Genomic DNA, 26,901 nt, shown 5'->3' with positions numbered 1-26,901 from the left:
GGCGGGTCGGCCGCCCGCCCCGCCGCGGTCGCGGAGCCTGGTGGTTAGTCTCCGCTGCCCAGACACTTCCGCCCCGTCAGTCTGCACGTCGGTCCCGCCTCCCAGACCACCCTGTGGGACGCACCCGCGAGCTGGAATGCGGGGCTCGGCCTCCCTGCGCTCCTGGCTGATGGTGTGACCTTGGGCAAGTCTGGCTTTCTGGGCCGTAATTTCCCTCTCTACACCTGGGACGTGGTGGGGGGCGTGAATTGAATGAGCCGTATACCCCCACCCAGAGCTCACTTCCTGAGACTTTTGTGATTTTCTGGGAGGGGTGGGGACTTGGGAGGGGCCTTAAAGCAGTGCCCCCTCATCACTGCCCCACAGGTCTTAGCCATGAACTCCGCTGGAGGAGGAAGGCAGGAAGCAGCAGGGCCCAGGGGTAGAAGGGCCCTCAGACCCCGGGAACAGGTGCGCGCCTCCTCCCCACCCCCTCCCACAAGTCCAGGCTCCCTGGGAGTTGCTGGGGGCGGGGCTGAAGGGTTCTACTCTTCCTGGAGACCACTGGCAGTCCCCTCCCTCCGGGCTCTCTCTGCAGTGGTCATTGAGGGTTCAGGGTGGGCAGCAGGGCAGGGTCACCGTGGAGACCAGGGACCACCCCTGGGTTCTTTCAGGACCGAGACGTGCAGCTGTCCAAGGCCCTGTCCTACGCCCTGCGCCATGGGGCCTTGAAGCTGGGGCTTCCTATGGGAGCCGGTAAGTAGGGGCTTTGGAGGCTGGGGCTTGAGCCTAGAGAGAAACAAGAGCCCGTCTGTGACCTCTCCCCCACGGCTGCCTCCACTGCTCCCTGAGGAAGGCACAGAGGGCACTTCTTCCCCATGCACAGAGGAGAGCAAGGCCTAGAGACCCTGTCATGCCCACAGCAGACCGAGGAGAGCTCTTATCTGGGCCAGGCCTGGCGATGCCCTCTCCAGCTAAGCAGCCAGATCAGCACTTACCTCGAAGGCGTGCCCTGGAGGGTATGGGGCACCTGGTGTTGAGAGTGTGCACTCACCTCCCTGCCCCTCCGTGAGGCAGATCCTCTTTCTGTGTAAGTTGAAAAAACGGGCCGAGAAAGGGGAGACTTTTTTTTTTTTTTTTTTTTTTTTTTTTTTGAGACGGAGACTCACTCTGTGGTCCAGGCTGGAGTGCAGTGGCGTGATCTTGGCTCACTGCGACCTCCACCTCTCAGGTTCAAGCGATTCTCCTGCCTCGGCCTCCCGAGCAGCTGGGACTGCAGGTGCATGCCATCACGCCCAGCTAATTTTTGTATTTTTGGTAGAGATGGGGTTTCTCCGTGTTGGCCAGGCTGGTCTTGACTTTTTTAAAAATCTTTTTTATTTTTATTTTTTTCTGTTTTTTTGTTTGTTTTGGTCTCAAACTCTTTTTTTTTTTTTTTTTTTGAGACGGAGTTTCGCTCTTGTTACCCAGGCTGGAGTGCAATGGCGCGATCTCGGCTCACTACAACCTCCACCTCCTGGGTTCAGGCAATTCTCCTGCCTCAGCCTCCTGAGTAGCTGGGATTACAGGCACGTGCCACCATGCCCAGCTAATTTTTTGTATTTTTAGTAGAGACGGGATTTTACCATGTTGACCAGGATGGTCTCGATCTCTTGACCTCGTGATCCACCTGCCTCGGCCTCCCAAAGTGCTGGGATTACAAGCTTTAGCCACCGCGCCCGGCCTGGTCTCAAACTCTTGACCTCATGATCCACCTGCCTTGGCCTCCCAAAGTACTGGGACTACAGGCGTGAGCGACCGCGCCCAGCAGAAAGGGGAGACTCCAAAGGTCCCACAGAGGATGCCCATTTGATTCCCAAGTTCAGACTTTTTTTGTGTTACCTGTGGCTCCCCGTTAACCCTGGTGCAGTCCAGAGCAAGGCTGGCTCCTGAGCACCCTGCCTGCCCGCAGATGGCTTCGTGCCCCTGGGTGCCCTCCTGCAGTTGCCCCAGTTCCGCCGCTTCTCTGCTGAAGATGTGCAGCGCGTGGTGGACACCAGTGGGAAGCAGCGGTTTGCCCTGCAGCCAGGGGATCCCAGCACTGGCCCTCTCATCCGGGCCAACCAGGGCCACTCCCTGCAGGTCAGGGTGAGGGGACAAGCGGGACAGCCAGACGGGAGGGACCCCTGCCTGCCAAGGTGGTCTCACTGCTGCCCATTCAACCAGGTACCTGAGTTGGAGCTGATGCCCCTGGAGACACCACAGGCCCTGCCCCCGGTGCTAGTCCATGGTACATTCTGGAAGCACTGGCCATCCATCCTGCTTAAGGGCCTGTCCTGCCGGGGAAGGACGCATATCCACCTGGCCCCAGGACTGCCTGGAGACCCTGGTGTCATCAGTGGTCAGTGACCTCCCCTCCACCTAGCTACTCCCACCCACTCTGTACTCCCAGGTCCCCTCCAAAGGTTACAACCTTCCTCTGAGGCCACCCCATGCCCAACATGGGGCAGCACCCCCACATCCCCCAGCCCAGGACCCCAGTCTGCCCAGGCCTCAGCTCCCGCTGTCTCTGCAGGCATGCGGCCACACTGTGAAATAGCTGTGTTCATCGATGGACCCCTGGCCCTGGCAGGTGAGTCTGGACAAAGCAGGGGCTGCCCTGGCCTTCCAGAGAGCATGAGTCACATCTCTGGCTCTGTTGGCAGATGGAATGCCCTTCTTCCGCTCCGCCAATGGAGTGATTCTGACTCCAGGGAATACTGATGGCCTCCTGCTTCCCAAGTACTTCAAGGAGGCCCTCCAGCTACGCCCTACTCGTGAGAGCCACCACCCCAGCCCCTATTATTTGTGCCTGAAGCCTATGCCCTTCTGCCCTCCCCTCTCTCCTAGCCTCCAACCCCAGGCTGACTTAGATCTCCCTTTCTCTAACCAACTTGTCTCTATCAGGAAAGCCCCTTTCCTTGGCTGGTGATGAAGAGACAGAGTGTCAGAGTGGCCCCAAGCACATCTCCAGAGGAAGGAAGAGGATCCAACAATAAAATATTAATTTATACAAAGAAGAAATTTTAAAAAGTAACGAGAAAGAAACTCCAGTTCAAAACCAGGCTTCATCATCCCCTAGCTACATCTGGTCTTCCTTGTGTGCTGGGGGACTGCAGATAGGTCAGGGGTATCAGCGTCAGCCACTCGGACAAGGAAAGGGGGCACTGCATGAGCTCGGGGACCTCCACCCCCATCCCTAGCCTGGGTGATGGCGGTGTCTGGCCCAGCCAGGTCGATGGCCTGCACAAAGCCAGTGACAGCAGGTGAACATGCCCAGCTGGGTGCCTGCCTGGAGCAGGTGTGGAGCAGTGAGTCCCAGTGGGTGTGGGCTTGGGAGTGGCCGTGACAGGTGGTGAGCAGGGCAGGGGCAGTCCCATGGCCCTTAGAAGGCCTCGTGGCCTCCTGTGAGCTGCAGGAAGAGGTCTTCATCCAGCTCCTCCCCGCGGGCCCGCTCCCGAGTCGACAGGAAAATGTAGCCCCCGATGTACTCGTGCACAATCCGGCAGCTGGCAGACACACAGCTGAAGGCCACGTTGATGTGCTCATCAAACTCGATGGCCACCTGAAGAGGGGACAGTCAGAGGGGCGAATGGGGGGTGGGCTAAGGGAGCACCCCTGCCCCGCCCTGGCTGGATCCGGCTCCGGCCTGGCACCGGCCCGCCATCCCTGCCCTCAGTCTGGGCCTACCTGCCGGATGTCCCAGTTGACGTTCCACTGGCGCATGTTGCTGAAGCGCCAGGTCTTGACCACGTCGCCCACAGCCAAGTCGATTCGGATCAGTCGGTTGTTGGCGATGCCCAGGATCTCGTCTTTCCTGCTGCCCTTGAACCTGGCCCCCAGCGGGAGACAGTGTGAGCAAGGGACCCCCCACATCCCGGCATGGCCCCATCTGCCCAGACAAGGTGCTGCCATGCTGGAGAGCGAGCCCTTTCCCATGCTGCAGCTCACCAGCTGTGTGACCCTGAGCAAGCCATTCGGGTTCCCTGGGCCCCCAGTTCCTCATCTGGAAAATGGAGGGGAATTGATAGAATCCCGCAATAGTATTTAGCAGCATGCAGCAAACACGCCATGCCTTTAAATGGTAACTTTTTGGTTTTTGGTATCTTCATCAAGAGAGCTGCTGTCTCGCTCTCTTCTCTGCAGTCTTGGGAAACAACTAATCAAAAGGGCTCGCTCCCCATAACGGCATCCACCCCTAGCCCTCCTGCGGACCGGCGAACCCAGGCCCAGACAGTGAACCATCCACAGCAGAGCTGGGACAAGAACTGGTTCTGCTCTCCTGGCCTGAGCTCTTCATTTAATTTTAAGGTTTTTTTGTTTTGTTTTGTTTTGTTTTGAGATGGAGTCTCGCTGTTCCCCCAGGCTTCAGTGCCGTGGTGTGATCTCTGCTCACTGCAACCTCTACCTCCCAGGTTCAAGCAATTCTGCCTCAGCCTCCCGAGTAGCTGGGACCACAGGCATATGCCATAGTATCTCGAGCTAATTTTTGTAATTTTAGTAGAGACAAGAGTTTCGCCACGTTGGCCAGGCTGGTCTCAAACTCCTGACCTCAGGTGATCCATCTGCCTCAACCTCCCAAAGTGCTGGGATTACAGATGTGTGCCACTGTGCCTGGCCTATTTCTGAGACAGAGTCTTGCTTTGTCACCCTTGCGTGAGTGCAGTGGTGTAATCACGGCTCACTGCCACTTCCACCTCCCAGGCTCAAGAGGTCCTCCCACCTCAGCCTCCCAAGTAGCTGGGACTACAGGTGCCCACCATCACGCCCACCTAATTTTTTACAATTTTTTGTAGAGACAGGGGTCTTTCTACGTTGTCCAGGCTGGTGTCAAACTCCTGGGCTCAAGTGATCCTCCTGCCTCAGCCTCCCAAAGTGCTGAGATTACAGGCGTGAGCCCTGCACCCAGCATGAGTTTTGTCTCATGTTTGTTGTGGAGGGGCAGCATGAGGGGCACACATGGGCCCTCACTAAGTCTTGCCTACAAACAAGGGAAGGGAGTCTTCAGGGTGCCTATCCAGACCCCACTCGGGAGGTGTGCACACAGCAGCCAGGTGGCAGCTGAGGGCAGAGGCGGTGCTCAGCAGGGGCTGAGTCAGGGACCATACCTGACCATGACATAGGAGATGCCGAAGTCGGGCAAGGACTGCCAGGCCTGGATGAAGCGAAGCTGGGCCTCTGCCAGTGACAGCTGGGCCACATTCTGGTGGGCTTCCAGGATCCGTGGGGTGAGCTGCGGGACCATACTGGTGACGGGCTGAAGACACTATTTCCCTCTCCCAAAGTCACCGAGCCCCCACCTCCCTGTCAGGGTGACAGCCTGTGAGCCTGGGAATGGCAGTGCCCAGGTGGGGCCGCCAAGGTGCAGATTTGCACTGTGCCAGGCATGAGGTGAACAGGGCCACCTGGACTGTGACTCCTCCCAGAGGGTGGGGACCAGCCACGCAGCCTCAGGGACGCAGTGGGAGAAGCCCAGTGAGCACATGGCTTTCTCAAGGAAGACTTTGTGGAGACCTAGGGCTCAGGGGTGTCTGGGTAAACACTGTGCTCATTCCCACCCTGACTCCCTCTGGTACCTGCTTGGCCTTAAACTTTCGCTGGAAACGGGGGGCCACCAGGCCGTAGGGGTTGAGGCCCTCGGTAGAGGCATCAGGGCCCTGGGGGTGGTTGCCCAGGCCCCCAACGCCCGTGCGCTGCAGGCTGAGGAAGGCCAGGATGGCCTGCACCTCGCTGGCATAGCTACTGTCGGCCATGGTTCGGCCCTTGGAGGCCAGGCGGCAGCCGGCCATCCAATGGGCGTACTGCTGCTCCTGGGTGGGAGGGGTGAGGGGGACAGCGCTAGCCAAGCCCTGACCCTGCCCTGCCCCATCCTTGAAGCCCCTCAGCCCCTACCCCTGCCCCAGCCCCTGCCCCGTCCTCACTCACATCCTGGCACCGAAGGTAGATCTCGCTCATGCCCTCAGGGGAGGGCACTAGGAGTTTAATGCAGAACTTCTGGCCAGAGACATTAACATCAGGGACCACCTCACAGCCTGGAGGGAGAGAGGGGTGGCCTAGGAGGTCGGGAGGGGCAGTGCCACTTGAGGTCCTGGAGTGCATGCCGGCTCCACACCATAACCTCAGGACAGAGGGCATCTTCCCCAGTCTCCAGGAGGAAACCAGCCGACAGGTGAGGACCACACCCAGCCCTGCCCCGGTACACTCACCTTTGAGGTTGAGCTGCTGGATGGGGTCACCCGGGGCCTCGTCCTGGTTCTTGTAGTAGGACAGTGTGGTCTCCTTGAACACCACCCAGTGCTGGCGGTAGCCCTTCAGGGTCAGCTTCCGGGGCCTTTGTGGGATGCAGGAGGTTTGTGAAAGACCACCTGGCCCCCTCCTCCATAGACAGACTGGGCCCTCCAGCAGGGCTACCTACTCTGGCCCCCAACTCACCGAAAGATTCGGAGATGGTCCTTGAGCTCTGGGATGGTGGTGAGGCTGTCCTATAGGAGGAACAGAGTCAGAGGGGCACCCGGGGCCTCACACACGTCCCTGACCAATCCCCACCCTGAGCCCCTCCTCACCAGCACGTCTGTGGGCGCCGACCCCTCCAGCTTCACCTCCAGGTTGCTCAGGGCCGCATCCAGGTCGTCCAGCCCTGGGTCTGTGCCAGCCGGCTCCCCAACCTCCCCGCTCTGGGACAGCTTGTTGATGTGGTACTAGGTGGCATGAAGCCAGGGAGGGCTCAGTCTGGCAGCCGGGTCCCGAAGCAGTGCCCCCAGGGAGGGCTGAGTCCAGCAGCCAGGTCTGTAGCAGTACCCCCAGGCCAGGCTTGGCTGGAGGTAGCCCTCACTCTGGAAGGCCCTTCCTGCCCTGGGACTAGCCCACCTCTCAGCCATTCCCACGCCCCCAGGCCCGCCTGGTACCTGCAGGGCGGCAAACACCATCATCTCCTCCTCCGTGCAGTCAATCTCTTCCAGCAGCAGGTCCCACCGGGCCTGCTCATACAGCTGTGTCAGCCGCACAGGGTCTGTCTGGAGCAGCAGGAGGGGAGGCTGGGCTGGTCAGATGCCAGCTGCCCTGGACGCCCAGCACCCAGCCCCTGCCAGCCTTTGGCCCTCTGCCCTGCCCTCCTTGCTGAGGCAGGTTCGTTCAGTGGCCAGACATGAGCCGCAGATCCCCACCCCTCCCTTACAGTCAGCCCCTGCCGCCCAGGCCTGCACCCATTTCCCCTCTAAACCTTTGCTCGGCTGTGCAGACATTTACTGTGTGCCAGCATGCTGCCCTGGGTGCAGGGGAGACCACGTAAACCAATCAATGTCTAGTAATTCAAGGCTGCAATAAACACTATCAAAGAAACGGGTTCCACAGGGGAGTTCACACCAGCCTTCAGTCTAGGGCACCCCAAGTTCAAAGGAGATGAGAGAATGGAACATGGTGAAGCAGTCAGGGAAGGCTTCCCTGAGGAGGCAACAAGCTGAGTAGAGACAGGAAGCATAACAATGGGTCACTAAAGTGAAAAGTGAAGGAAGAGGATTCCAGAGAAAAGGGACAGGGAGGGCAGAGGCTCCAAGGGGGATCCCAATTACCCACAGAAGACCAACACTCCTGCTGAAACCCAGCCAAAATTGATAGCAAAGACATAGGAAGATAAACCCAAAAGGAGAAAGGAGAGGCCAGGCACGGTGGCTTTCATCTGTAATCCCAGCACTTTGGAGGATCAAGGCAGGCGGATAGGAGCCCAGGAGTTTCAGACTAGCCTGGGCAACGTGGTGAAACCCCATCTCTATACATAATACAAAAAATCAGCCACGTGAGGTGGCGCACGCCTGTAGTCCCAGATACTAGGGAGGCTGAGGTGGGAGAATCACCTGAGCCGGGGAGGTGGAGGCTGCAGTGAGCTGTGATTGCATCACTGCACCCCAGCTTGGGGGATAGAGTGAGAACTTGTCTCCAAAAGAAAGAAGAAGAAAACAATCTGGAAGATGGAAAGCAAACTACAGCTGGGAACTGGGATGTGCAGAGGAGCTGGGGCCTCATGCCTTTCCTCTCTATTGCCTAGTAAATGTCTGGTAAATCCACCAATGAGACTTGAAAAATAGATGGAAAGCAAGCAGCAAAAAGAACGGAGATCGGCTGGGTGCGGTGGCTCATGCCTGTAATCCCAGCACTTTGGGAGGCCAAGGTGGGTGCATTACCCAGCAGTTTGAGACCAGCCTGGCCAATGTGGTGAAACCCCGTCTCTACTAAAAATACAAAAATTAGCCGGGCATGGTGATGCATGCCTGTAATCCCAGCTACTCAGGAGACTGGGGCAGAAGAATTGCTTGAACCTGGGAGGTAGAGGTTGCAGTGAGCTGAGATTGTGCCACTGCACTCCAGCCTGGGTAACAGAGTGAGACTCTGTCTCAAAAAAAAAAAAAAGGCCAGGCGCGGTGGCTCACACCTGTAGTCCTAGCACTTTGGGAGGCTGAGGCAGGCGGATCATGAGGTCAAGAGATTGAGACCATCCTGGTCAACACGGTAAAACCCCGTCTCTACTAAAAATGCAAACATTAACTGGGCATGATGGCGTGTGCCTGGAGTCCCAGCTACTTGGGAGGCTGAGGCAAGAGAAGTGCTTGAACCCAGGAGGTGAAGATTGCGGTGAGCCGAGATTGCGCCATTGCACTCCAGCCTGGGCAACAAGAGCGAAACTACATCTCAAAAAACAAAAAACAACAAGAAAAAAGAAAAGATAAGAATGGAGAGCTGAACAGAGGCATCCAGTTTGCATGGCGGACCCCTGGCCGGCTCCAAAGCGGATCCTCTGGATGAGAGGCAAGGGTGAGCTGAAGAGAGGACTGGAGAACATACGTGAAAAAAGCAAGTCCCTCCCCAGCTCCCTGCAGCCAAGCAACAGCAAGCCGGCACCTGGCAGAAGCCGGGGACCCACTCTCTGGAGACACTGGGCCAGAGACACCCGTGCATTTGATACCCTAGGCACAACTGGACGGGGTGAAGGTGCACTATGTTGAAAATAGATAAAGAAAGCTGGCATTCTGAAGAGTGAGACACCACCCTTTCCCACGTGTCACCTCAAGACATTGGCAGGGAGCCTCTGTCTCCAGTTGAAAGATCAGCGGGGTTGCCACTGAGAGGTTGAGCCAACCAGAGAAATATCCGACAAAGACTGGTAGCCCAGCCCCATCACCTCCAGGGAAAGAAACCAAAGACACCAAGCCCCACTCACACACACAGCGTCTCCAATTGTTTTCTTAGAGCTTCACTTCTAAGTATGAATGGACAGGCATGGACTACCCACATCTTTTTTTTTGTTTGTTTAAAGAGACAGGGTCTCACTATGTATATCCCACTACTGATCAGCACGGGAGTTTTGACCTGCTCCGTTTCCGACCTGGGCCGGTTCACCCCTCCTTAGGCAACCTGGTGGTCCCCCGCTCCCGGGAGGTCACCATACTGACGCTGAACTTAGTGCAGACACCCGATCAGCATAGCGCACTACAGCCCAGAACTCCTGGATTCAAGCGATCCTCCTACCTCAGCCTCCCGAGTAGCTGGGACTACAGGCACGTGCCACCGCGCCCGGCACTACCCACATTTAAGAAGGGTTGCAAGAGTGAACCACAGAGACCAAGACAACAAGAATAAAACAGCTTGGAGGAAATGAAGGCCAGGCAGGGCGCAGAAAACTTCAAACTTAAATCAAGATCCTTATAGAGACCAGGTGCAGTGGCTCATGCCCATGGGAGGCCGAGATGGGCAGTTGCAAAGTCAGGAGTTTGAGACCAGCCTGGCCAACATGGTGAAATCCTGTCTCTACTAAAAATACAAAAATTAGGCTGGGCATGGTGGCTCTTATAATCCTAGCACTTTAGGAGGCTGAGGCGGGTGGATCACCTGAGGTCAGGAATTGGAAACCAGCCTGGCCAACATGGTGAAACCCTCTCTACTAAAAATACAAAAATTAGCCAGGCGTGGTGGTACATGCCTGTGATCCTAGCTACTCGGGAGGCTGAGGCAGGAGAATGGCTTGAACCCAAGAGGCAGAGGTTGCAGTGAGCTGAGATGGCATAACTTCACTCCAGCCTGGGTGAAAGAGCCCCATGTTAAAAAAAAAAAAAAAAAAATTAGCCTGGCGTGGTGGCACACTCCTGTAATCCCAGCTACTCGGGAGGCTGATGCAGGAGTATTGCTTGAACCTGGGGGTGGAGGTTGCAGTGAGCCCAGGTCGCACCATTGCACTCCCACCTGGGCAACAAGAGCAAAACTCCCGTCTTAAAAAAAAAAAAAAATTCTTACAGAGATAAAGCACTACACTCATAAAACAAAATCAGAATTTTTTTTCCTGAGACAGTCTTGCTCTGTTGCCCACGCTGGGGTGCAGTGAGATGATCTCGGCTCACTGCAACCTCCACCTCCCAGGTTCAAGCAATTCTCCTGCCTCAGCCTCCTGAGTAGCTAGGATTACAGGCATGTGTTACCACCCTGGCTAAGTTTTGTATTTTTAGTAGAGATGGGGTTTCACCATGTTGACCAGGCTAGTGTCAAACTCCTGACCTTGTGATCCGCCAGGCTTGGGCTCCCAAAGTGCCGGGATTATAGGCGTGAGCCACTGTGCCCGGCCCCAGAATGTTCTTTGTCAAAGGAATGTAGCTGGGCTCAGTGGCTCACGCCTGTAATCCCAGCACTTTGGGAGACCAAGGCAGGAAGATCACTTCAGGTCTCATCTCTACTAAAAATACAAAAATTAGCTGGCTGTGGTGGCGGGTTCCTGTTGTCCCAGCTACGTGGGAGGGTGAAACAGGAGAATCTCTTGAACCCAGGAGGCAAAGGTTGCAGTGAGTTGAGATTGTGCCATTGCACTCCAGCCCAGGCCACAGAACGAGACTCTGTCTCAATAAATAAATAAATAAATAAATAAATAAATAAATAAATAAAAATAGCCGGGCGCGGTGGCTCAAGCCTGTAATCCCAGCACTTTGGGAGGCTGAGGCGGGCGGATCATGAGGTCAAGAGATCGAGACCATCCTGGTCAACATGGTGAAACCCTGTCTCTACTAAAAAATCCAAAAAAATTAGCTGGGCGTGGTGGCGCGTGCCTGTAATCCCAGCTACTCAGGAGGCTGAGGCAGGAGAATTGCCTGAACCCAGGAGGCGGAGGTTGCGGTGAGCCGAGATCGTGCCATTGCACTCCAGCCTTCCAGCCTGGGTAACAAGAGCAAAACTCCATCTCAAAAAAAGTAAAAATAATAAAAATAATAAAAAACAAAATAAAGGAATGTAACTATAAAGTGATAGTAACTAATAATGTGTCGCAATGGCAAAGAGAAACAAATCAGTGCAGAGGAACTGAAGACCCAGTCAGAGACCCATACATGTATGTTCACAGGACCCAGGACAAAGGTGATGCCATACTTCCCAGGGACAGCTGCTTCTTCAATAGACAGCACTGGGGCAACTGGGTATCGATGTGTTAAAAAAACAAACAAAAAAAAAGAGTATTTGGATTCCTACCTGATACCACACACAAATACCAATTCCAGATGAATTGCTGATCTAAATATGAAAGTTAAAACAATAGGCGGGGTGCAGTGGCTCACACTTGTAATCCCAACATTTTGGGAGGCCAAGGTGGGTGGATCACCTGAAGTCGGGAGGTTGAGACCAGCCTGATCAACATGGAGAAACTCCATCTCTACTAAAACTACAAAATTAGCTGGGTGTGGTGGTGTATGCCCGTAATGCTACTCCGGAGGCTGTGACAGGACAATAGCCTGAACCCAGGCGGTGGAGGGTGAGGTGAGTCGAGATCACATCACTGCACTCTAGCCTGAGCAATAGGAGTGAAACTCTTGTTTCAAAAAACCAAAAAACAATAAAGCCTTTAGAGAAAACACAGGGCTACATCTCCTGAAGTAGGAAAGATTCCTTGATGTTTTTTGTTTTTTTAATTAGAGAAGGGGTCTCTCTGTGTTGCCTAGGCTGGTCTTGAACTCCTGGCTTCAAGCAATCTTCCTGCCTTGGCCTCCCAAAGTGTTGGGATTACAAGCATGAGCCACTACACCTGCTCGGAAAGATTTCTTTCTTTTTTTTCCAAGATGGAGTTTTCACTCTTGTCGCCCAGGCTGGAGTGCAATGGTACAATCTCAGCTCACTGCAACCTCCACCTCCCAGATTCAAGCAATTCTCATGCCTCAGCCTCCCAAGTAGCTGGGATTACAGGCATCACCACCACGCCTGGCTAATTTTTTGTTGTTAGTAGAGACGATGTTTCACCATGTTGGTCAGGCTGGTCTCAAACTCCTGACCTCAGGTAGATCAGCCCACCTCGGCCTCCCAAAGTGCTGGGATTATAGGCATGAGCCACTGCCGCCAGGCCAAGAAGCCAAGAAAGATTTCTTTTCTTTTTTCTTTTTCTTTTTTCTTCTGAGATGGAATCTTACTTTTGTTGCCCAGGCTGGAGAGCAATGGTGTGATCTCAGCTCACTGCAACCTCTGCCTCCCAGGTTCAAACAATTCTCCTGCCTCAGCCTTCCAAATAGCTGAGACTACAGGCACCTGCCACCACACCCGGCTAGATTTTGTGTTTTTAGTAGAGACAGGGTTTCACCATCTTGGCCAGGCTGGTCTTGAACTCCTGACCTTGTGATCTACCCGCTTTGGCCTCCCAAAGTGCTGGGATTACAGGCGTGGGCCACGCACCTGGCCGAAAGATTTCTTAAACAGGACACAAAATGTGTTAATCATACACATGAAAAAAAATCCCAAGTACTCAGGAAGCCAAAGCAGGAGGATAACCTGAGACCAGGAGTTTGAGACCAATCTGGGCAATGTAGCAAGACTCCATCTCTAAAAAATTTTTAAATTAGGCCAGGCACGGTGGCTCATGCCTGTAATCCCAGCACTCTGGGAGGCCAAGGCAGGCGGATCATGAGGTTGGGAGTTCAAGACCAGCCTGAGGAACATGGTGAAACCCTGTCTTAACTAAAAATACAAAACATCTGGCGGGCACGGTGGTGCGCACCTGTAATCCCAGCTACTCAGGATGCTGAGGCAGGAAATCACTTGAACTCACGAAATAGAGGTTGCAGTGAGCCAATATCACACCATTGCACTCCAGCCTGGGCAACAGAGTGAGACTCCGTCCCCAAAAAAAATCTTTTTGTTTTAATTAGCCAGGCTTGGTGGCACATGCCTGTAGTCCCAGCTACTCAGGAAGCTAAGGCAGGAAGATTGCTTGGGCCCAGGAGTGCAAGGTTACAGTGAGCTATGATCGCACCACTGCACTCTAGTCTGGGAGACAGAGCGAGACCCCATCTCTAAAAATAAAAAAAGAAAGATAAAAATATAAATTTGGTTCTATTAAAATTAAGACCTGCTTTTTATCAAAAACAACAACAACAACAACAAAAAAAACAGAATTAAAAGGCAAAGCACAGAGGGGGAAAATATATTCACAATGTATTTATCTGGCAAAGTGCTCATATTCAGAATATATAAAGAACTCCTACAAGTCAATAAGAACAAGAAAAACGACTCGATATGACAATTGTCAAAGTATTTGAACGGAAACCTCACAAAGCAGGATACCCAGGTGGCTAACAGCTATATGAAAAGGGACTCAACTTTAATAGTCATCAGGGAAATGTAAATAAAAGCCACATGGAGAGCGGTGGTGGTCGGGGGTGAGTGTGGGAGGAGAAGCGACTGCAAATGGGCATCGTGTCATCAGTGGTTGTCTGGGGCAGTGGAAATGTTCTAAAACTGGATGGTGGTGATGGTCGCACAAGCATACATGTGTATTAAAAATAATCAAGCTGAATGCTTACAATGGGTGATTTTTATGGTATATAAGATCTACCTCAATGAAACTGTTTAAACAAAATTATGAGATACGATTACACACCTATCTGAATGACCACAATGGAAAAATAGAAAATACCAAACGCTGGTGAGCTGTGGAACTGAAACGCTCATGCATTGCTGGTGGGAGTGTAAACTGGTGCAATCACTTGTTGTTTTTGTTTTTTTGAGACAGAGTCTTGCTCTGTCACCCAGGCTGGAGTACAGTGGCATGATCTTGGCTCACTGCAACCTCTGCCTCCTGGGTTCAAGTGATTCATTCTCCTGTCTTAGCCTCCTGAGTAGCTGGGACTACAGGCATGCACTACCACGCCTGGGTAATTTTTTCTATTTTTAGTAGAGACGGGGTTTCACCATATTGGCCAGGCTGGTCTCGAACTCCTGACCTCGTGATCCACCCACCTGAGCCTCCCAAAGTGCTGGGATTACAGGCGTGAGCTACCACACCAGGCTTTGGTTTTTTCTTTCTTTCTTTTTCTCATTCTGTCGCCAGGCTGGAGTACAGTGGCTCGATCTTGGGATCTCACCTCACTGCAGCCTCCAGGTCCCAGGTTCAAGCGATTCTCACACCTCAGCCCCAAGTAGATGGGATTACAGGCATGCACCACCACGCCAAGCTGTTTTCTATTTTTAGTAGAGACGGGGTTTCACTGTGTTGACTACTGGTCTCAAACCCCTGGCCTCAAGTGATCTGCCCACCTCAGCCTCTCGAAGCACTGGGCTTACAGGCATGAGCCTCCACACCTGGTCTAGTGCAATCACTTTGAAAAGCTGTGTAATGGTATCTATCACAGTTAAACTCATGCATGCCCTATACCACAGGGTATAAACATGTTCACCAAAATACATAGACTGGAATGTTCATGGCATCTCTATTCATAACAGCCCCAATCTGGAAATTGTGCAAAGTACATCAACAGTAGAATGGAGCTCGGTGCGGTGGCTCATGCCCGTAATCCCAAAACTTTGGGAGGTCGAGGCAGACAGATCAGTTGAGTTCAGGAGTTCAAGACCAGCCCGGACAACATGGTGAAAAACTGTCTCTACTAAAAATACAAAAAAATTAGCCAGACATTGTGGCTTGTGTCTGTAATCCCAGCTACTCAGGAGGCTGAAGCAGAATTGCTTGACCCAGGAGGCAGAGGTTGCAGTGAGATGAGATCACACCACTGTACTCCAGCCTGGGTGGCAGAGGAAGACTCCATCTCAAAAACAAAACAAAATAAACAAAGAAATTTTTAAAAAACCAGTAGAATGGATAAATTAATTGTGATATATTGACATAATAAAATATTACACAACAATGAAAAAGAATTTAAGATGACTGTATGCAACATGGATGAATCATACAAATGTAAAGCTCAAAGAGCCAGGTGCAAAGAGTATAAACTGTGTGACTCCGTTATGTAAATTTCACAGACAGAACTCATCTAAGGTGTTGGAAGCAAAGTTAATGGTTACCTCCTGTGGGAACTATCGCCTGGAAGGAGTGTAGGGGGCTTCTGGGGCCCAGTAAAGTTCTGTTGCTTGATATTTTAATTATATTTGTGCATTTTTCTAAAGATATGTTACACTTGAAAAGAAAGCCCTATGGCCAGGCATGGTGGCTCAAGCCTGTAATCCCAGCACTTTGGGAGGCTGAGTGGGGTGGATCACCTAAGGTCAGGGGTTTGAAATCAGCCTGGCCAACATGGTGAAACCCCATCTCTACTCAAAATACAAATATATATATATATATATATATATATATATATATATATTAGTGGGGCATGGTGGTGGTGGGCACCTGTCATTCCAGCTTTGTGGGAGGCTGAGGCAGGAGACTCGCTTGAACTTGGGAGGTGGAGGTTGCCGAGATCATGCCATTGCACTCCAGCTTGAGCAACAAGAGTAAAATGCTGTTCCAAAAATAACAGCAACAAAAAAATGCCCTATAAAGGAACACTCCAAAAACAATAACTCTTGGAACTTAAATATATAGTTACAGAAAATAAAAATTCAATAGATATTTTAGAGGATAAGTTGAAGAAGTCTCCAGAGAGTAGAACACAGAAAGAAAAAGAACCGAGCCAGGCGCAGTGGCTCATGCCTGTAATCCTAGCACTTTGGGAGGCTGAGGCGGGTGGATTGCCTGAGCTCAAGAGTTCGAGACCAGCCTGGGCAACATGGTGAAACCTGTCTTTATTAAAAATACAAAAATTAGCTGGGTGTGGTGGTGGGCACCTGTAATCCCACCTACTCAGGAGGCTGAGGCACAGATTTTCTTGAACCCAAGAGACGGAGGTTGCAGTGAGCCAAGATCGCACCACTGCACTCCAGCCTGGATGACAAGACTCTGTCTTGAAAAAAATTTTTTTGTAGATGCGGGCTTTTGCCATGTTGTCTAGGCTGTTCTCAAACTCCTGGGCTCAGTTGAACCCCCCACTTCACCCTCCCAAAGTGCTGGGATTACAGTCTTGAGCCACCATGCCAGGCCAGAAACTATTAAAGAGAGTGCATAGGGCATTTTTCCAGACTTGAATGACCCAAGTCTGGTTTCAGATTTGAAAAAGCCCAGCAAGAATACAGGTCAACGAATAAAGAAAGATCCATACCCATGACATATGTTCAGAGATTTTTGGAACACCAGGGGATTAAAAAAAAAAAAAAAAAAGATTCTAAAAGCTTCCGGTGTCTTCACTCCCCATCCAAGAAAAAATAAAAGGGTCAGATATGAAGGATTAAAAATACAGATGGCACCAGACAACAACAACACTGAAAACTAGAAGACAGTGGAAAGATGGCTTCAGACTTTTGCAGAAAAACGTCAACTTAGAATTCTATACCCAGCCAAACTATCATGTGTGAACAGTGACCTTTTCAGAGACACAGGATTTCAGAATATTATGTCTCATGCACCCTTTGAGAGGAAGTTATTGATGTATGAGTTCCATCAAAGAAGGAAGTTAGTCAAGAAAGGGGAATACAGCGGGCCAGGAAATGAGGTCCAGTGTAGGAATTCCCAGGAAAACAGTGAAGGAAAGTCCAAGAACAACATTCAAGCAGTGGCTCTGGAGTACAAGAAATCATGATTCTGAGAAAGAATATATACAGATTAATATCCTAATGTGATTGACCATTTGAAAGGAATTGTTACGGTTGGGTATAGTGTTGAAGGATCATTTGAACTTGGTGAAGGAGCATCCTGCCTGATCACTATGGAGCCCCTCCAGTGGCAAACAGTGTCCAGATAGCCTAAGTCTTTCTTGCAATTGTGGGCAAACAATGAATAGAAAAATAAGTAAAAAATACATATGAATTATGCCTGGGTATCGTGGCTCACACCTGTAATCCCAACACTTTGGGAGGCTGAGGAGGGTGGATCACCTGAGGTCAGGGGTTCAAGACCAGCCTGACCAACCTCGTGAAACCTCGTCTCTACTACATTCAAAAAAATAGCCAGGCACATGTCTGTAATCCCAGCTACTTGGGAGGCTGAGGCAGGAGAATCACTTAAACCTGAGAGGCAGAGTTTCCAGTGAGCCGAGATTGAGCCATTGCACTCCAGCCTGGGCAACAAGAGCAAAACTTCATCAAAAAAAAAAAAAAAAAAAAAAAAGGCAATTATGTAATTATGAACTTCAAAACGTTTGAGCAAAAAAGGAAAAATAATCATAGTTACTCTGTGGCTTCACTAGGAACACTATTTATATGTGTTACTATTTACAGCCATATCACATTGTTCTAACCAAAGACTATAAACACTACTCACTTAGAAAGATGCAAGGAAATGTGTGTATCGTGTGGGCAGGAAGAAAATGTAAGACAGCGAAACCTTCAACTTTCTTACAAAGTCAATAGATAACGTGTGAAACAGCAAAACCAAGAAGTGAAAATATGTCATAGAGAAGGAAACACTAGAATAAAAAGACACAGCTAAAAATCTATATTTGAGAGATCAGAATCGGAAGATCACTGGAGCCCAGGAGCTGGAGACTAGCCTGGGCAACATAGTCAAACCCCATCTCTACAAAAAATACAATAATTAAGGGGACCAGTGGTGTGGGAGGGATAGCATCAGGAAGAATAGCTAATGGATGCTGTACTTAATACCTAGGTGATGGGTTGATCTGTGCAGCAAACCACCATAGCACACAGTTACCCGTGTATCACACGTGCATAATCTGCACATGTATCCCTGAACTTCAAATAAATGTTGGAGATTAAAAAAAAAATTAGGCAGGGCGCGGTGGCTCAAGCCTGTAATCCCAGCACTTTGGGAGGCCGAGGCGGGTGGATCACGAGGTCAAGAGATCGACATGGTCAACATGGTGAAACCCCTTCTCTACTAAAAATATAAAAAGTTAGCTGGGCATGGTGGCCCATGCCTATAATCCCAGCTACTCAGGAGGCTGAGGCAGGAGAATTGCCTGAACCCAGGAGACGGAGGTTGCGGTGAGCCGAGATCGCGCCATTGCACTCCAGCCTGGGTAACAAGAGCGAAACTCCTTCTCAAAAAAAAAAAAAAAAAAAAAAAAAATTAGCCAGGTATAGTGCACGCTTACAGTCCTAGCTACTCAGGGAGACGAAGCTGGAGGATCACTTGAGCCTGGGAGGTCCAGGCTGCAGTGAGCTGGGATCACGCTACTGCACTCTAGTCTGGGCGATAGAGCAAGACTCTGTCTCAAAAATAAAAGTAAATAAATATATAAATAAATAAAGCTTAGGGGAGAGCCATCTGAGCTGGAGATCATCAGCTGGGAGACAGAGTGTGGAAACGGTGTTGAAATCCATGAGACTGGAGATGACTGAGAGAAGGAGGGAGAGAGCAGAGGCTGGGGTGGAGCCTGGGGCTCGCTGACACCAAGAGACCACGGAGAGGAGGAGGCAGAGCCATGGAGCCCGCCAGAGCGGCCTGGGAGAGGCCACCCCCCACGAAAGTGGACCCGAGGCTTCGCGAGGAAGATATTCCGGAGGAGTGGTCAGGGTGGTGACTATGTCACAAGTGGTCAAGTAAGAAGTGGGTGGGACAGGGCCAGGGGACAGACAGCCTGGAGGTGTGGCCACCTCAGCAGGTGCGCTCTCACGTGTGGATGGTGACAAAAGATACAGAATAGCCGTGGCCAAGGAGTGCGAGGGAGTCGAGCAGCACCCAGAGAAAGCTTGGAAGCAGGAAGTGGGATTCTGCGGAGCAAGTGTTCAGACAACCACGATGTATTGCGGAAAAGCAAGGCAGAGAAGCAGGGTCAACAGGTAGAGAGAGCAGCCTGTGAGCTCTTGGGCAGTTTCTCAGATGCACGTGAAGCACATTGCATGGAGCATGTTGGTTGCCAATGGAGGAAGGGAAGAAGAGGCAACAGGGCACACCGGGGCTGCCCTGCAAAGCTTCCTTCCTCACGCACCCTAGGTCCTGCAGTCCCAAATGCTGCCCCCTCCAGGAAGTCTTCCCAGAGCTCCCAGGCCTGGCCTCTCCCACATTAGCCCCAGACCTCCCAGGGGCATCCCCCACTGTCTGCGAGGATCTGTGGGTCTCAGCTTCCTCCCCACAGCTCCCCGGGAAACAGGCACTGAGACTGACTGGTCTTCACCTGCCTCAGCATCTGCCCAGCGTCCAGCACCGGGGCCGATGCTGAGGTGAGTAGATAAGTCTCAGTGCGTGTTTCTGGGGTCAGTACACAAATGTGTAGATGGACATAGACGGACAAGCCACTACAAGTCACTAACATCCCAGACTCCGGATCCCGGGCCCTAGGTCTCCGTGTTTCATGGACCTGAGGCCCACTTTCTCCCTGCCCCGGCCCACCTTGGGATCCAAGTCGAAGAAGCTGTAGTACTTGAAGCGCAGCCAGAGCACGTCCCCCGCCTTGACGCCCTGCTGCATGAGACACCGGGACGAATCCAGCCACCTGGGACGCGGCAGAGGCAGCAGTCAGAGCTGCGCCAGGTACGGCCCAGGGGTGGGAGTGGGGCTGGGCTGGGAGAACAAGCACACACAGAGGAAAGGCCAGGAAACCAAGCGCAGATTTGGAGTGAGCACGGACGCAGGGCAGGGGTGGATCCTGGGTGGGGGGGCCCCCGACACAGGGGGTGTGGCTCCTGGGCACACCTGCTGTGGAGCTGGGTCTTGTCGGACAGGGAGCTGGGCCGCGGCAGGCGCTGGAGCAAAAGGGGGTCAGGTGGCGGCTGGGGCCGGCTCAGCATGTGGTAGCAGGCCTCAGTCTGGGCACTGTCTGAGAAGTGAGCTGGCATCCCCCTGAACAGTGCAGGCGCCACGCCTGGAGTGCAGGTTGGGGGTCAACCAGGCCTGTACCCCAGGGCTGGGATTCACGGGCTGGCCTCACCCCTGCCCGCAGGCCCACCCCCACCTGCACTCACCCCCAGCAAGGACGACCTTGCTCAAATCATAGACCTCTTCCTCCGGCTCCTTCTCTTTCTTCTTCTTCTCTTTCTTCTCGGGAGCCCGAAGCAGGGACAGCTCCTCGGGGTGCCGGATGCCTGAGGGGAGCTGGGGCCTCAGTAGGGACAAGGTCCTGCTGTGGCCTCCTCGCCTCACCCAGGGGCACTTGGGATGGGTCACAGCCCTCCAGGCAGGGTGACAACCCAGACAGCAAGGACAGTGCGACAAGAGCTGGGCCTGGAAACGTGGGGGATCTGCCTCTCTGCATCACCCTTGGGGGCGGAGGGGACCAGCCAGGCAACTCACTGAGGAGGCGACAGATGGCAGCCACGGCCTGGAAGAGGGGCTGGGAGAAGCTGGCGCGGAGGCGCAGCGCGCGGCGGTTGGGCAGCCGAAGGATGACAGGCCGGTGCTGGGGCCCGAAGAAGAGGCGGGCATCTGCCAGGATCCCATACTTGTCCAGCGTCCAGTGGGTCTGCAGCAGCCACTGTCTCTTCTGTTCCCACCAAATGGCATGGTCTGACCAGTCCTGCTTTCGATCTGTGAGGCACGGGGGTGCATCTGGGTCCAGCCTTCCTCCCTGCTGCTCCCAACACCCAGCACAACCCCAGGATGCAGAGGCCTGGTGTGACCATGGCCCTGGCCCACCTAAGCCAAGAGTGGGACAGCCTGCGTGGGCCCGGGGTCTACCCCATGGTAACGGCAGCAGCGCTCTCTGAAGGCTGCCCTGATTGGCCTTCTAAGCTTGGCTTCTCTTCCCAGGGGAACTCTCCAACCCAGAATCTGGGAACCCCAATCTTAGCACCCCATCTCTTGCAGTCCAGCCCACTGGGCTCCCTCCACATGGCGCGTCCTCTGCCCCTCCATAATCCACAGTTTAATGGCTTCTGTCTTGCACTCTGGGGAGCTCCCGGAGGCAGAGACTACATCTGCCTGGCTGCTGTGTGTCCTCAGGGCCTGGATCTGTGCCTGGCCTGGGGCAGTGGGCACTCAATATTTATAGGTACTATTGTATGACCTTGGACAAGCCACTAACCTCTCTGGGCCTCAGTTTCCCTGTTCGTCAGATATAATAACCATCTTAAACTGGGACATGGAACAGTACCTGCCATATAATGGGTGCAGAGTTTGTGGTAAACTCGTGCACACACATGACTATCCACGAGTGAGCACTGAGTTACAGATGTGCGCATGTCCCTTGTCAGCTAGCTAGGAACTGGGCACACAGTAATGGAAGCCACCTCCTCCTTCCAGGAGCAGGACCCAGCGGGAGGGCGCACTCAAAAAAGGCTGCCCAGAAGCTGTTCTGGGCACAGTCCTCAAGAGTTTGCAAAGCCCTGCTTCCTGAGCTCCTCCCTGGTCCTCCAGCAAGTTTCTGATTCCTGCTGCATGCCACCCGCCTCAATGCCCCCAACTCCATCCCCCATGCTCCCCACACACACTCCAGGCATCGTCACTGCTGCCAAGCCAAGAGAAGTGCCCATTCTCCCACGCCTCCCCTCCCAGGACTGGCTCTCCCTCCTGGGCACCCTGGCTGGGCCCTGGCCGTGTGCCGCTGCTTCCCCTTCACTTAGCTCCTTGCTTTCTGTCCTCTCTGGCCCCTCTCCTGACCTGCCCCTTACCTTGTCCTTTCCCCAGGTTCGGGCTGGACCCTCTGCTCCTGTCTCGGCCATGCCCCCTGACTGAGTCACCCTATTCTGTGGCTTCAGTTGCCATTTTCTGCTGCCAGCCCCATATGTGGCCCCTGGTTCAGACCCTGCCCTGGGACCCCAGCCAGAAACCCACGTGCCGTCGGCTGAGGGGCATGTCCCACTGGCTTCTTCTCTTCAGAAACATCTATTCCCCTGGCCAAGTGCCTGACACTGGGACTGTAAGCGCCATGACTCCCGGTGCCGGCTTTTGGTGCCCAGCTCAGACTCTGCAAAGAGGAACCCTCCTCACCAGCTCCCCATGCCACCTCTCAGGGCCTCGCCAGAGGCCCGGGCACCTCCCTTTCCTAGCTGCCACATGTGACCAGTGTCAATCCCACCTCCAAAATCCACCCTCCTCTCCGCCCTCCTTGCCCAGCCTTAGGAGGCCCTGGGGTCTCTGACCAGGACCACAGCCTCCTCAGGGCTCCGCAGCCTCCAGCCCTCCGCCCCGCTGCTGGCCTTAGCAGGAAGGCCTCCTGCTGAGAACCGTTCAGTGGCCACCTTCCCCTCCAGAAGAAAGTCTAGACCCCTCCCGGAGGCCTTCAGGGCTGTGCAGAGCTGGCCAGGCACCATCCAGTCTCATTTCTGGTCACGGTTCAGGCGTCCTCACCAGCTGAGAGCCCTAATTCACAGCACTCCGAGTCCCAGCACCCTACCCCGGCCTCCCTGATGAGGCCACCACACGACTTCTCCTGGGGGTATCCCCATCCTGGGCTTGGGGTAGCCCCCTTTTCGGGCTCCAGGCCCCCATGATAGCTCCCTCTGTGCGGCAGCCCGGCACGCAGTGTCCAAGGGTCGGTCTCACCCACTGGTGCTCCGGGAGGCCAGGCTGAGCATCAGTAGACAGAGCTGATGCACTTAGGAGTGACAGTATCCCCACCACAGGGGACGCGGAGCTAAAGGAACTCAGCCTGGGTGCCAGCAGTGGGTAGATCAGTAGGGTCTGTCTGACTCCAGGTAAAGGCCTCCTCATTACCCTTGTGCCATGCCCCAGGACCGCCCAGATCTTCACCACCTTCTCTGTTCTCCACTTCTGCTCTCACAACCGCCCCAGGCCTCAGCCTTGTGGCTGGGCCGTCCTGGGCCCTGTCCTCTCCATAGTCAGACTGACCTCCTGAGCTGCACGTGGTGGCCTGGCGGGGTCTGAGGAAGCCTCCCCCTCATCACACCCTGCAGCCGGCAGCCCAGGCCCAGGCTCTTGGCACGCACTATGGTGGACCTGGCTTCTGCTCTATCAGGGTCTTCCTGCTGCCCTCCCAGGAAGGGGCAGCCCCAACCCCCGGCAGGGAAGGAAGATGAGGAGCCCCCGAGTCACTGGCCCTGTGGCCCTCTGCTGATACCACAGGCTGCTCTGCCGTAACTTCCTGTGGGGGCAGGGCCTCCGCACCCAGGCTGGGCCCCTCACCAGACTGCTGAGAGCTTCCGCCAGGGGGAGGAAGTGTGGAGGCAGGCCCCTAGGCCACCTAGACCCCCTCAGAGCTGAGCAATGTGGCTTCACCCTCATCCCTGGCAAGACTACCCCTTCTGCCCCTAGAGGTGGCTGAATGGGGGATCAGGGCTGGGTCTGATCCTTAGCAGACCAGCTGGAGCAGAAGGGAGGGAGGGAATAGGGTGGGAGGGAGAGGAAGTTGGGGAAATGTCTTTTTTGGAACCAGATGATTAAGCTAATGCCTGAGTCACTGTGACACCATTATCAAGAGCTACACAGCAGGGATGGCCCGGAAGTGCCTGGAGACGCCCGTGGTGGCCACCCATGGTGCCAGGGGCCAAAGGAGAGCAGTGGACACTCACTAATCTTCTCCACGATCTTCAGGAGCACCCCACCGATGTGCGACTCCCCGGTGACCCGCAGGGTGACCGACTCAGCCTCCGCGTCCTCCTCTCCCACAAACACCTGCAGCTCCCAGGAGGAGTCAATGTAGTCCCCGGAGGCAGTCTTCATCCCCGCCATGGCTTCGGCGGCTGCTGCAGAGAGCGGGAAAGGAGGCAAGGTGGGCAGAGGAGCTCTGTGGTGCCCTGCATACACCCGGGAAGGAGTGGGGAGCGAGCCCCAGGCCAGCATGCAGTGGTATCCTCACATCCTCTCATCAGCCCTGGTGCTTGAGCTGAAAGGGCCCTCAGACCATGGAGTCCAACCCACTCCCATCCTATAGGTGGGAAGACAGGCTGGGTAAGAAGGGACTCACTCACGACCACCCTGCTTGATGCCAGAATTGGGCACGGCCCAGGGGTGGCTTCCCCAGCCCACAGCTCACCCCAGACCCACAAGGGCAGCTGCCCACTCTGGTCATGACTTTGTACCCAAGCCAGGAAGTAGTTTCAATCCTGGCCCACAGCTCAGATGCCAACATGACAAACCAGCCAAAGCCTCCCTGGTGAGGTGGAAAGTTCAGGCTGCCGCGCGGTGAGGCAGGCTGGGCAGAGGCTGCCGGAGGTTGAGGAAGAGAAAGGCCTGGGGTCCCAGCGAGGCCGAGCTTACCTTTCCTGGCAAGGGCTGCGGGCAGGTCTCGGGTACTCCCCTGGGGCCGTGGGCTCCCTGCCGTCCTTTCTCTTTGGAGCTTCCTTCAGGGAAGCCCTTGTCTCTCTGCTTTATCAGCAGGGCGGGCTCAGCCCCTCCCCAGGGCGGGCTGGCGCTGGGTGCAGGAAGCACGCTGCCAGCCCGCAGAGGGCTCCAGGGGCCCCCACCTTTGTCCCCAGAGAGCATAGAAGAGCGGAGCTTAACGACTCAAAACCATGAAAACGTCCCCTGCCTCACTGGAGGGAAGCTCAGTGAAACTCAGCAAGCCCCGCCACCACCGTTTGCATTCAGGGCTAGGTCTGCCTTTTGTAAAGTGTCTCCCATCCCCAACCTATCATGAAGTGGGGACCTCAGGCTTTAAAACGTCACTGGGCCACCAGAGGGAGAGCCCAGGAGCTGGCAGAGTGGACCCAGATTATTTGGGACTCCCAAGTCTAATCGGCTCTAGCCTGGCTGTCCCTGTCAACCAAGGATCCCTCAAGGCCCCCCACCCCCCACCAGAGGGAAACAAGTCCATTTTGCAGTTTTTCCTAGCTCCACATTGGGCTACTTCCAGACTCATGAACTCCGACCTGCCAGGTGACTGAGTGAACCGGAACTTGGCCCTGACCATCCACAACCTCCTGGGCCCTCAGGGCCCCCAGCTCCAAATGCGACACCTCCACTGTGCTCCTCCTGGATGTGCCTCCCCCAGTACCCAGAGGCTCACTCCCATCACATCTGTGCTTAGGTGTCACCTCAGGGGTCTCTAGTGGTCTATCACCCTCCTGCCCATCACCTGCCCTAGGACGTGGGCTCCAGTAGACCAAGGTTATGTCTGCCACCAGCTCTGCACAGGATGACGGCTTTTCCAGGGAATACACTGGGGGTTGGAGCAGAGGGTGGGCAGGCCTGGGGGCAGCAGGGTCCTGTTGAGGAGTGGGGACTGCCTGACTGGGGCCACCCAGATGGGGAAGGAGGCCTGCCGGGGATTCCCAGGGGAAAAGTCAGGTGACGAAACTAGCAGCAGGAAGTCCAGCCAGCCGCTAGTCTCAGCGCCTTCCTAGCCCAGAAAGCAGCACTCTTGGAGCAAATGAGGAAGTTTCACTCCTGCCCCGAGAAGCCTGCCCACAGTCCAGGAAGAGAGCCTTAGAAAACGCAGTTTGTTGCAACCATGGAAAAGTCTAATTAAAACTTAGCACCCTAAGTTCTCAGGTGAGAGCCATACATTCTTTTTTTTTTGAGACAGTTTCACTCTGTTGTCCAGGCTGGAATGCAATGGTGCGATTTCGGCTCACCATAACAACCTCTGCCTCCCAGCTTCAAGTGATTCTCCTGCCTCAGCCTCCCGAGTAGCTGGCATTACAGGCATGTGCCACCACGCCTGACTAATTTTGTATTTTTAGTAGAGATGGGGTTTCTCCATGTTGGTCAGACTGGTCTTGAACTCCTGACCTCAGGTGACCCACCAAGCTGTGTGTTCTTTAAAACCATCACCCAACAAGGCACGGTGGCTCATGCCTATAATCCCAGCATGAGGATTTGAGAGGTTGAGGGAGGTGGATCGCTTGAGGTCAGGAGTTTGAGACTAGCCTGGTCAATATGACGAAACACTGCCTTACTAAAATAATTAGGGGGGTGTGGTAACGGGCACCTGTAATCCCAGCCACTAGGGAGGCTGAGGCAGGAGAATCGCTTGAATCCAGGAGTGGAGGTTGCAGTGAGCCAAGATAGTGCCACTGCACTCCAGCCTGAAACTCAATCTCAAATAACAAAACCAAAAAATAAATCCATGACCTAACTCCTACATCTAACAGCAGCTGACGGCAGAGCTGCCTCTCCCCAGAAGTCTCAGCATCTCACATTAGAACCCTGATTCTGGCCATGCAAGGTGGCTCACACCCGTAGTCCCAGCACTTTAGGAGGCTAAGGCAGGTAGATCACGAGGTCTGAAGATCGAGACCATCCTAGCTAATACAGTGAAACCCCGTCTCCACTAAAAATAAAAAAAAATTAGCCGGGCTTGGTGGCATGTGCCTATAGTCGCAGCTACTCAGGAGGCTGAGGCCAGAGAATCACCTGAACATGGGAGGCGGAGGTTGCAGTGAGCAGACATCTTGCCACTGCACTCCAGCCAGGGCAACAGAGTAAGGCTATGTCTCGGAAAAAAAAAAAAAAAAGAACCCTGATTCCCGGGTTGGACCCACTCTGGATCCAGCCAGTTTCTCTGAGATTGTAACGTGAATCCACAGCACTAGAGTTTGGCTTATCTGAACATCTCATTGGTATTGGTACCACTTGGGGTGGGGAAGCCTCCAGATTCCCTTCCAGCTGCTGAGCAACAGCGCCACCTGGCAACCCTCTCAGCAAAGCCAGGGAGCTCTGCCAAGCACCAGACTCCTCCTAGGCCCACCTCAGAGAGAACAAGCTCAGGTTCCAGGAGCAGCCCCTGCAGGACCAACTTTTGGTTAAAAAAAAAATCACTCAAGGCCAAA

At 53.9% G+C, this 26,901-nt stretch overlaps 2 protein-coding genes across 5 annotated transcripts; one reads left to right on the top strand and one right to left on the bottom strand.

Annotated features, from left to right (window-relative positions):
* The first annotated feature begins 8 nt into the window (after positions 1-8).
* Positions 9-3,062, top strand: TRPT1 (tRNA phosphotransferase 1). 2 transcript variants are annotated; one of them, XM_039470473.2, is made up of 8 exons: positions 9-172; positions 367-450; positions 654-735; positions 1,931-2,100; positions 2,185-2,359; positions 2,534-2,590; positions 2,664-2,774; positions 2,905-3,062. In XM_039470473.2, exons 1-8 carry the CDS (start codon positions 137-139, stop codon positions 2,994-2,996), a joined length of 807 nt encoding a protein of 268 aa, XP_039326407.1. In that variant the 5' UTR covers positions 9-136; the 3' UTR covers positions 2,997-3,062. The 2 variants fall into 2 exon arrangements, with proteins under 2 accessions (XP_039326407.1, XP_010346535.1); XM_010348233.3 differs by having other exon boundaries at positions 10-184.
* FERMT3 (FERM domain containing kindlin 3) lies at positions 2,988-26,817 on the bottom strand. Of its 3 annotated transcripts, none has more exons than XM_003937640.4 (15): positions 24,389-26,817; positions 23,701-23,874; positions 20,525-20,758; positions 20,197-20,316; positions 19,928-20,096; positions 19,625-19,727; positions 6,903-7,010; positions 6,561-6,695; positions 6,430-6,479; positions 6,204-6,328; positions 5,923-6,029; positions 5,574-5,807; positions 5,106-5,230; positions 3,688-3,829; positions 2,988-3,562 (listed from the first exon to the last, which is right to left on the bottom strand). In XM_003937640.4, the coding sequence occupies exons 2-15, from the start codon at positions 23,858-23,860 to the stop codon at positions 3,383-3,385; spliced, it is 1,992 nt and encodes a 663-aa protein (XP_003937689.1). In that variant the 5' UTR covers positions 23,861-23,874; positions 24,389-26,817; the 3' UTR covers positions 2,988-3,382. The 3 variants fall into 3 exon arrangements, with proteins under 3 accessions (XP_003937689.1, XP_039326406.1, XP_074257732.1); XM_039470472.2 differs by having other exon boundaries at positions 23,701-23,871; XM_074401631.1 differs by lacking the exon at positions 5,574-5,807.
* Positions 26,818-26,901: the final 84 nt, after the last annotated feature.

Source organism: Saimiri boliviensis, chromosome 6 (genome assembly GCF_048565385.1).
Source record: "Saimiri boliviensis isolate mSaiBol1 chromosome 6, mSaiBol1.pri, whole genome shotgun sequence".
Lineage (NCBI taxonomy): Eukaryota > Metazoa > Chordata > Mammalia > Primates > Cebidae > Saimiri > Saimiri boliviensis.
The sequence above is the reverse complement of the archived record's forward strand: the minus strand, read 5'-3'. Positions and strand labels throughout refer to the sequence as shown.

Excerpts from the sequence above, each read along its gene's own strand:
- TRPT1 (XM_039470473.2), top strand. The coding sequence starts at position 137 with ATGCGGGGCTCGGCCTCCCTGCGCTCCTGGCTGATG. Across the intron at positions 736-1,930 it reads GGGGCTTCCTATGGGAGCCG|ATGGCTTCGTGCCCCTGGGT; the intron begins GTAAGTAGGGGC and ends GCCTGCCCGCAG. Across the intron at positions 2,775-2,904 it reads CCTCCAGCTACGCCCTACTC|GAAAGCCCCTTTCCTTGGCT; the intron begins GTGAGAGCCACC and ends TGTCTCTATCAG.
- FERMT3 (XM_003937640.4), bottom strand. The coding sequence starts at position 23,860 with ATGGCGGGGATGAAGACTGCCTCCGGGGACTACATTGACTCCTCCTGG. Across the intron at positions 6,480-6,560 it reads CGGCGCCCACAGACGTGCTG|GACAGCCTCACCACCATCCC; the intron begins GTGAGGAGGGGC and ends TTCCTCCTATAG. Across the intron at positions 3,563-3,687 it reads TCAACTGGGACATCCGGCAG|GTGGCCATCGAGTTTGATGA; the intron begins GTAGGCCCAGAC and ends TCCCCTCTTCAG.